The sequence below is a fragment of the Phalaenopsis equestris genome, unplaced genomic scaffold (assembly GCF_001263595.1).
Source record: "Phalaenopsis equestris unplaced genomic scaffold, ASM126359v1 Scaffold000002, whole genome shotgun sequence".
In the NCBI taxonomy this organism is placed as follows: domain Eukaryota; kingdom Viridiplantae; phylum Streptophyta; class Magnoliopsida; order Asparagales; family Orchidaceae; genus Phalaenopsis; species Phalaenopsis equestris.
In genome coordinates, this window is record NW_018164444.1 from 77,059,165 (window position 1) to 77,069,947 (window position 10,783).

The 10,783-nt window shown below is 33.7% G+C and overlaps 1 protein-coding gene across 4 annotated transcripts in view; it reads left to right on the forward strand.

Annotated features, from left to right (window-relative positions):
* Positions 1–9,080, forward strand: part of LOC110034967 (protein LOW PSII ACCUMULATION 1, chloroplastic) — a 47,672-nt gene extending 38,592 nt beyond the window's left edge. For 2 of the 4 annotated variants that reach the window (XM_020739209.1, XM_020739217.1), the window contains exons 8-9: positions 8,033–8,129; positions 8,815–9,080. In XM_020739209.1, coding sequence (XP_020594868.1) covers positions 8,033–8,129; positions 8,815–8,889 — 172 coding nt within the window. In that variant the 3' untranslated portion in view covers positions 8,890–9,080. Of the gene's footprint in view, positions 1–1,376; positions 1,677–8,032; positions 8,130–8,814 lie in introns of those variants that run through there. The other 2 variants (XR_002295110.1, XR_002295111.1) reach the window with 2 other exon arrangements.
* Positions 9,081–10,783: the final 1,703 nt, after the last annotated feature.

The window sequence follows — 10,783 nt, forward strand, 5'->3', positions numbered from 1 at the left end:
TTGCACCTAATGGAATTTTATTTAATTTTTGCACATCTTAGTTCAATACTTTTAATTTTGCTAAAAATACCAGTTCATCATTTCACAAACATATTTGAGCTCTTCGTGGTGGTGAGCAGCCCAGGACTTAAATACTGCTCTTCGGCCCTACACCTAGCCGATGTGGGACTTTTTGTCAGTAACATGCTCCCCCACCCAATCACGTGATGCCCTCGTCACGGATCGGCTCCCCCACGAGTACCCATAGTCGTCACGGATCGGCTCCACCGAGAGTCCCACTAGACCATGGAGAGTTCACACACCTGACAGACGGTAACCTGCTCTGATACCACTTATTACCTCTCAAAAGAGAGCTTCGGGGTGGTGGGTCACTACATTGATCAAATAAGATAGTGCATTCCTATCACAATAGAAACAAAATGGCTTCTTGCTAGACAAATTAAACTTAACTCTCTTTTTCTATCATTCAATCGTAACAAAATATTTTACTAACCATTCTATCCCAAATGTAGCATCAAAAGTTTGAATTGGTATTATGATTAACTCCACTAGTTGTTTTCTATCATAAATACTAACATGTACAGAACATTTTTTATTTGCATAGAAACCTTTTCTCAAGGGCATGCTAACATTCAATGTAGGAGTTTAGTGTAAAATATCAACAGATAAATTGACAGAAAATTTTTCAAAAATGAAAGAATACGATGCACTCAAATCAAATACAATTATGCTTGACTAGAATAAGAAGCATATTTGTAACCATTTTTTTAGATTCTTTAACTTCTTGAGAGGTAATTGTAAAAATTTTGGGTTTCAGTGATGGCTCATTTCGACATTATGAAGTCTCACCTTTTGCTTGAAATGATGTCTTTCTTAAAATGGGGTCTTGTTTTTCTGTCTTCCTTTTATCAATTTTCTAGGCCGCCCTGTCCATGAAATATATGTGGCATGTTGTCTATTTTTTTCCAACGAACAATTTGTCCACATTTATAACACTTTCCGGAACCAACCAAGCAATGCCAAAAATGACTTTTTCCACGCAACTCATAAAGTGGCTTTTCCAACTTGAGTTGCTTTTGCTTACCTTCCAACTTAAATTTCTTGCTTCAGAAGTCCTCTCTTGGCAAAATTTTTATGTTTGCTTGTTTGGGGTTGCCACCGTTGATTGGAGAAGTTTATCTCGTTTTCAGTTCTTGTGGGCCTTTAAACTAACACTGAAAAATCATCAATCTCAATTGATCTTAGAGGCTGCACAACAATCAATGCCATTTTTTGATGTGAAGCAAAATATAATGTGATATGATACAAATTGTTTTTTTTTTGCTATATATGCTAGTTTTATACTTGTGAAAAGTGGGTTTATTTTGTTTTTGCAGGAATAGGTGCGGAGCTAGCTCAATCGAACAAAAAAGCCAAAATGAGAGCATGTGCTGCGAAACAGAGCCCTAACGCTTGATCTGGGCGCCTGGGCTCCTGGGCTCCTGGGCGCCTTGGCGCCTGGGCACCTAAAGACAGTGCAAGAGGTGCACAGGCATCTGAAGCTAGAGCAATAGGAGCTCATCACCAGTGCTAGACGGCTAGGCGTCGGAAGCCCAAGCAATAGGTGTAGAGGTGTCTGAAGCCAGAGCAACATGCACCTTGGCACCAATTTTTGGTGCCTACACACCAATATGCATGTGAGTAGGTTTAGACGCATCATTTCACGGGGAATGGCTTAAATTATCTCATAAACTATTTCAGGGAACTCTCTGGCTAGTGCGTTTGAAGTTGAAAGACTTGTAAGAGTGACAGAGTGTTGGGATTGTGAGGGTTTGTGTAAGAAATTTACGAAATAATATATGAAAACTCTCTTTTACTTTATAAGTGTTGTTCGGTTAATCTAGTAGAGAAGTAAGAAAGTCCGGTGGTAGCATTTAAAAGTTCTCGCTTGTACTTTGTATTCTATCGGATTCTTTCTTTTCCAAACTTTTGTATTTAATTTTCCTTAATGAATAAAATGTTGCTTTTGTTGTTTCAAAATATGAGTAGCACTCAGATCTCATTTTCTCCCTTGAATTGGTAGTCTAAGGATCTGGAGTTTAACTATGTTATGTGATTGAATTAAGCTTTTTTATGATGATGTTTTAATTTATGTTCTTAATTTACTCTCTGCCTGGTAGTTGCTTTGTTAAAACTTGTGAACTATGAGTTTCAAAAAAAAATTAGTGGAACAATTATGTTAAAGTACAAGGACTTAAGAAAATAGAAATATTGCTTATAGGTTAGTACAATTGTGTAGGGAGTTTCAAAGTCATTGAGATTTTTGCATGATTTAGGGAATTGAACTGTAATATGAAATCCCAAGCCTTCTTTGACTACTGGAAGGGGCTAAGGTGGAAATCTCCCCTTGATTGTCTCTAATAACTATATCACTTAGTTAAATATTGATTTTTAAGAGCCAATCCAGGGGAAATCTTGAGCAAAAATATACAGGTGTGATTGTCGCATACTTCATAGTAAATTTTGGCATAAAGTTTTTGCATAGTTGTCGGGGAATGACTTTAAATGTTCATTTTTAAGAAGATTTTAGCTCATTAGTTAGGGTTTAGACTTGAAACTTGTGTTGTAAGGTTCGCATATTTTCTTTGTTATTTTCTGTGTTCTAAAAATAAAAAAATTGAATTACATGTTTTTTGTTATTCAACATATATTCTTGTTTTATCTTATTTATGCATATTTTTTGTGAATTCATATTTTCTGTTAGACTTACTTATTCTAGGTTTGCATGCATAGGATCGAAACTATAAATTTAGTAACTTCTGACCCCGAAATAGAAAAAAAAAACCAAAAAATTCGAAAAATTATAAAACTCAAAAAAATAAAAATTAATAATGACAAATCGTCACGAAGAACATCGTAGACCCCTTAGGGAGTTTGCCAATTCATTGGCAGAGAAAATTTACGTTAGTATCAGTAACCTAGATGTAGAAGTCAATTCTTTTAAGCTCAAACTTGCTATCATCCACAAATGATTCATAATAACTAGTTTGGAGGATCACTCATAGAAGACCCTAATCTTCACTTGATTAGTTTTTTAGAATTATGTCAATTTCAAGTATATAACAGTCTTTCCAATGACATCATTAGACTAAAGTTATTCCCTTTTTCACTTAAAGATAATGCTAAGATGTGACTGGAATCTTTAGCGCCAGAGTTAATCACCAATTGAAATTATCTAACCTTAAAAAGTTTTGGACAAATATTTTTCTACATCTAAGACTGCTAAATCTATGAATGATATTATATCCTTTACCCAGTTAGTTGGAAAGTCAATTTATGAAATTTAAGAGAAATTTAAATAATTACTTAGGAAGTGCCCACACTACGCCATACCTAACTGGCTTATAATTCAAATATTTTAAAATGGACTGGTGAGATCGTTAAGGTTAATTATAGATGCTGCAGTTGGGGGGTCGCTATTATCCAATCCATTTAAGGAGGCATATTCATTAATAAAGAAAATTGATATAAATAATTTTCTGTAACCCTCTAAGAGAACTAAACTCAGGAAGATGGTTAGTGTTCATTACACAAATGTGTTGTCAATCATAACTTCACAAATAACTACATATCCAGAAAATTAGATAATTTAAACTTATATCTAGCAACAAGATCACTAGTAATAGAAGAGAATGTGTATAGGCAACTAGTGGATCCGTGTAATGCTTTTGTGGAATCAATGAATGTTATAACCAATAGAGCGACAACCTTTACTCCGACACCTATTATCCTAAATGGATGAATGCCCCAATTTTGATTGGAGCAATAATCAAAACATAAAAAACCAACAGTGGGGTAGTAACCAACCAAAAATCTTATAGAAAGACCAAACAGGGCAGTAGCAATTTGAGATCAACTTACCCATCTGGATTCATTTTTAATCCCCAATTTAGAAGAAATTATCTTTCGAAGAATTGATAGCTATTATGGGGAGTAAGATACAAAGTCATGCTACAGTCATAAGGAACATAGAAATACAATTAGGGCAAAAATCTTCGAGTCAATGACCTCAAGGGATGTTACTAAGTAACATAGGGGTAAATCCAAAGAACCAAAATGCGGAGCAGTTTAAAGCCATTAGACTTAGAAGTGAGAAGAAGTTGGAAGATATCTCCAGGAAAGAGAGTTGTCTTGAAGAAAAAATCCTACAACCTAAAAGACTTAGTGAGAATTCAACCATAAATTTAGGAAAACTTAGGAAGGAACAAGAGAAACTACCACTATCCTTTCCCCAAAGACTGAAAAAAATATGTTATATCAACAATTCATCATGTTTTTAGAGTTTTTCAAGAAGCTTACAGTTAATATTCCATTGGTAGAAACTCTAGAGCAGATGTCTTGTTATATGAAATTCATGAAATATATCATTAATAAGAATAGAAAACTAGAGGATTTTGAGACTATTGTGCTGACTGAGGAATGCAACACTATCCTACAAAATAAATTGTCACAGAAACTTAAGGACCCAAATAGCTTTACCATTCATTGTGTCATGGGAGAAATATTCTTTGGGAATGCTCTATGACTTAGGGGCTAGTATTAATCTCACGCCCCTTTCTTTTTTCAAAAGACTAGGATTAGGAGAAGTTCAGCCTATCACAGTGATCATTCAATTAATTGATTGTTCACATACCTATCCCAGGGGGGTGATAAAGAATGTTTTTGTTAATGTTAATAAGTTTATTTTCCCAATAAATTTTATTGTCTTGGACACAGAGGAAGATGTTGAGATCCCAATAATATTAGGTAAACTTTTTTTTTTTCCCTCTTGGAGAGCAAATTTTGACTTACAAAAAGTGGAGCTAGCTATGAGTGCTCTGGATCAAGAAATAACCTTTATGATTTATAATTTGATTCAACCCCTTATATATCTTCTTGATGAGTGTTGTAGAGTTGACACTAAAAAGTTACAGGAAATTCTAATCAAAGGTATAAAAATAAATACATGTATTCTAGAAGATTCAAGATTGAAACTAAAATTTGAAGATTTAGAGAAGTCTCCATGACAATCATAATATTGGGAGAGTGATTAGGGACTACTGAAAAGACAATTTGATTATGAAGAATTATTTTACGAGTGATCTAATGTTGTTTGGCTAAGGGCATTAAACTAAATACTTCTTGGGTGATAACCCAAGCGTTATCTTATTGCTTGATTTCATATTTTGTTTTGCTATATATGTGTGTGCTTTGGTGAGGCCGAGGACGTTAAATCAAGTGCTTATTTGGGGTAACCCAATGTATCTTTCCTTCATGTTTTTATGAACTAGTCTCTCTAAAACCACCCACCATTTGCTCATTATATCTTGATTTCCTACTTCCTATATTTTGTTTTCCTTTGATACTACTTAGTGATGTTGTGCCTGCAGTTTTTCATCTAACATGTGATCTGTGTGGTTTCTTGTTAGTATTGGTGTGTACAAACCTGTGACTCGCATGTTAGTGGACTTATGTTTTTTTCTTCTTCTTATCTGAAATATGCTAGCATAGTTTTTATGTCGTCTCCATGTTTATCTCAGTACACACATGTTTATTTTATGTGTAATTGTTGCATTTTAAGTTAAGAGTAAAAAAAAATCTAACTTTGTCCCTTTCTTTTCCATGCTTCTGGAAGTCTAAATGATTAACATTCAAGTGGAAAAACTTGTCATATCAAATATGGATTTTTTTTTAAATTATTCTCCATCTTTTTTTGAAGAATTTACCGTTAGTCTTATCCGACTATTTTGCTTGGCTTGGCTAGTATAATGCCTTCTGTCATAAATCCCTATTAACTATTATTTTCATTGTTAGCTGTAATTTTAAGTCATTTGCACGTCGTTAAGTCACATTGCCAAGCCACTTTATGATTAAGGTATCCTGTTACAAATGTGTAAGGTCTTTGTTTAGTATTGCAAATGTGTAAGTTACAATGAGTAGAAATAATTGCAATACTTTTTTCCTAGACAGCTTTCACAAAATTGGTTTCGCTGTTGCTTCTCAGTTTATGAAGAAATCCAATTTTTTTGCCCAAAAAAATTAAGTTCCTTTCTGTCTGCCACATTAATGTCATATCTTCCAGTCACGCATGACTGTTTGAACTTCAATTAGACATCGTAACTATGAAAAATCTTGTGTTTTAACTTATGTACTTTCACTGCAGCTTTCCATTATTATTATGCAATCCTTTATCTGTTAGTACGCTTGTGCATCAATAATGCTAATTGGTGATTAGGAATGTTCCACTGATGATTACAAATAAATATTTTTCATTTTCTGGTATACTTAGTGCTTAGGCTTGAGTAACGCACAATATAAAATTGTTTTATGTCAAAAAATGTGTTGAACTTATTGAAGGTATTTGCGAAGTAGCATTTTGTTAGCAATGAGAAGAAGTGGTGAAATAGGGAGAAAAAGGATTCATTTAGCCGACCTCACTTGGTGGATAAAGGCTTGTTATTGTTGTTGTTGTTGTTGTTGTTGAGAAGAAGCGGTGAAATGAAAAAAAGTTCCCAATTATAGTTTCTTTGCAACAAGGATCATTTTGTACCTTTTATATTTGGTTATGGATAAGCTTAAAAATGTATATTCAACATTAGGTATCTTATTGAGTGATTGATATTAACAGATGGTGTGGCTGCAATAAGTGAGTTCTCACCTCGTAAAAATTTAGAATATTGGTGAAGAAAATTTAAAATAAGCGGCTTAGAAGTAGTAGAACTAAAACGAAGCAGATAATTTGCAATTTTAGGAGTAAATTTAATAAAAATCCGTCAATATTGTCGGAGACTAAGTGAGATACCTTAATGTTGTAGGTTTAGGTACCTTATATTTGTTATATATTGTATTGAAGAATGGAGTTGTAGATGAGGATATGACTGAGTTAAGGCGAGTGCTTAAATTTGAGTATCTCAGGAGTAAGATGAGAGAATATCTTGGTGACTTGAATAAAACTATATTCAAATCAAGTTAACTATATTATGTGGAATAAAAACTAATAGATAGCTAAGGTTTGGTTCATAGCATTAAGATGAATGGTAAAATTATATTGTGGTAGAGAGGTAGTTGGACAAAAATATATTTAAGATAAGATATTTAGTTCGTTTTGACATGTATATGTTGTGAGGAAACTGTGGAAACCCATTCGTGTATCCAAAGCAAAACTTATAATAGAAGCACACAAAGTAATAAAACATATTTAATGCGTAAAACTCGAGAACAGGAAAAAACTACGAAGCCATATCATACCAAGAAATTCACTATGAAGAAATGAGAAGAACAGATAGATTACAACACACTTAAGTCTCTTTACGCTCCTGGAACTCACGAACACTCATTTCTATCTCTCTCACAAGAGAATTCATGAAATCCAACTTAGTTCACACAAATACCGCAGCCAAGATGATCATTTAAAGGCCGAACTACACATTTTTTGTTACAGGCGCCTAGACGCCATCCTCAGGCGCTAAGTTTTCAAGAAACAAGCATATCTGGGCGCGGCTGCACCCTTTCTGGGCGCCACTTTTTCTCGCACTCGATTCTACAAGAAGCTCTTTTAGGCGCTTAGGCACCACACCAGTTGCCAAATTGTCAAGTGCTTGGTTTTGGAGGCTTCTGTTGGGCATTGGGGAGCGATGAGGCACCCAATGTAGGTGTTGGCTGCGAGTTTATTCTCTCTGTAGATTGAGAATAAAAGATGCACGAATAAGACAAGGGATAAAATTATTATGAAAGTTTTTTGAAAGCAAATAGATATACTGAAGATTGTATTAAAAAGGTTTGCACAAAAGTGGTAAAATCTCATCCAACATTTGATGTTCATGAATGGTGTATTGGTATTCATGAAGAGAAGCCATAAGAGTTGGGCTAAATCTAATTATGAAAATGATGATAATGAAGATGCAAATTCTTTTTATTATAGTATATTTTTGTTATAAATATACGAGAATCATGCACCTTTAGAGTTATTATTGAATTAATATTTCACTTATCATCATCCTAACTTCATTTGTAGGTGGATAATTGATCAGCAAAAGTCTGAGGGCGTTAATCCTGGTGAAGCTGTATACATCATTTTGCGACTAGATGGTCGTATTCGAAGGTCAGGAAAGGTATGTTACATGAGCACACTTTAATTTTCATTAAACTGATCATGGGATGGTTAATAAATATTCATGCTCAATATTTTTTGCATTATTTCTATGTTGTATAGATATACTGTAGTTGTTGGAAACACAAATTTAACCATTTTTATATCTGAACCAACATTAATATCTATTTATAACACTTCCTAGCAAATGATACCAAAGTTAAAGGTTCAATCGAAGTTTGTAACTCTATCGAATCCTAATTCCATTAGAAATCAATATTGATTGCAAAGTACTCTGGCATTAGAGTTTTTGATAATAACATCTTTTAGGCTTTTTTTCTTGGCGAAATTTACAATACACAGCAGACAATTCTTATGTTTTTACATATCCGACACCCAAAGTTTGATATTTATAGTTGGATATTTATACTTATACATCATAAATCTATGCATGAAAAGGTGTATTTCACTTTTATAATGATGATAATGGTTGTATTTATGATGCTATGTGGATGATTCAAGTGGTAGGCCTGTAAATATGAATGTTTAGGTGATAGATATGTAAATACATAAGAATTATGTGGTAAGTATGCAAATTATATATCAGCTGTTGTGGATCACTACGTTACCACACTTTGGATAAGATAGTGATAGCCACTCAGCATGTATGGGACCCACACTAATATAGGGCCCTACAATCTCTGCAGGGCATGCCCAATTGGCAGCAGATTGTGAAGGAGCTGCCGCCACTGGAAGCATTCCTCAGCAAACTGGAACGGTGAATACTTCAATCCCATAAAAAAGTTCGATAAGACCTTTCCCTTTTGTTTCTATCAATTTGTACACAACATGGAGAATGAGCAACATTTGTCGCATCTGTGCCACAATGAGGAAATGCTTTTATTATAAGGATTATATTCACTTTTGCAATATATTATACTATGTTTTAGAGCTGAATTTTATCATATATATTTTATTATTGGAAGTTGCTTTGAATTTATATTTCAGTTTATTTTTAAAAAAAAATCGTTTTCCTGGATTGTATTGTTAAAAAACTGTAAGTTCCATCTCCAGATGAACAATGGTAGGGGTGTAAGTGAGTTAAATCTACTCGTGAGCCGGCTAGAGCTTCGCTCACGAATTGAGCTCGAAGAAGCTAACAAGCCAAGCTCAAGCTAGCCCCGTGGGCTCGTGAGCTAGTTTGTTTAAAAAAAAAATTAATATAAAATATCCACATAATATTTTAAATATGATTATTTTATCTTTAAAGTATTTAAAATGTTTAAAAAATAATATTTTTATGTGATTTTTTATTATTTCTCTCGTATTTGCTTATTCTTTTTGTCATTTTGTTATAACACTAAAGTACTATTATTTTCTCTTTTATAATAAACAAGTCAACTTGAGCAAGAGCTCAAACTCGATAAAACTAATCATGTTCAAGCTCGAGTCGAGGGTGGCTCGAGCTTGACTTGACTCGTTTATACTCCTAATTAAAGGACTCAATTGATCAAGTGCAGATCCTTTTGTCAGGACTGGATGCCGATCGGACGCAGACTGTCCGAGACAATGATCAAGATCTATCAAACTGAAAAGAGGCATCAACCTAATTCTCGTCTCAGTATCACAAGTCACCTCATAAGAAGGTTTTTTCATGATATATCCATGACCAACTCGAAGGATCTTTTGTCAAGGAATGAGCTACATGTTGAATTATAGTGAATGGACACACAATCTCCACATTCTATTGTTCATTAGCGTGCACACTCTCTTCCTCTTTTTCTCTCTTTCTCTCTCTCTCTCTCCTATTTTACGCTCTATTTCTTGTGTGTCTCTCAGATAGATTCAGATTCAACGTCCTCATAGGTGGGGTGAGCAACCAAAAATTTTAGTCGAACCGTAGGAGTTGGCCAATAATCATAGTTCGACCGAAGAGTACACTTCCACCCCTAATAAAATCAGCCACTCATTGTCTGCAGGAGTGTTCTCTCAAAGATGACAAATGGAGATCGAGGGAAGACTCATGTCTGTCCACTTGTCTGCGATACGAAGATCATCGTCCACTCCAGGATTACAGGCGGACCAATAAGAACCACAATAAACTCAATAACATGACTAACGACCAGCTCTTTATTATGAGTGACCGTTGAATGATCACGAGACCCTGATGACAACTTTGTTGAGAATTTTGATGGCAACCTAATGAAGGTCAAATTGAGTATATTCCTAGTTTTTATGTGTTACAAAGTAATAATATAATATATTTTTTTAATTGTTATTTATATATATTATTATTTTATTATATATATATATGTATTATAATGTATTATAAAGTAATAATATAATATTATATTTTCTTAATTTTTAGGAAGATCATGGTCATGGGATATTTATTTTACTAAAAGACAAAACTAATAAGGTTTTAATCTTATATTCGATATTAGGTTAAGATGAATTCTATTTTTTATTCCAAACCTTGATGCATCTTTTCAATAATTAAATCTATTGCCTACTATTTGCATTTCAACATCGATTGGCCGTTATTTGAATGTGACCTGTAATTTATATATTCTTTATTTAAAATATCTACATATATATATATATAATCTATTTCTTACTATTTGCATTTCAACATCAATTGGCCGTTATTCGAATGTAACATGTATATATATATTT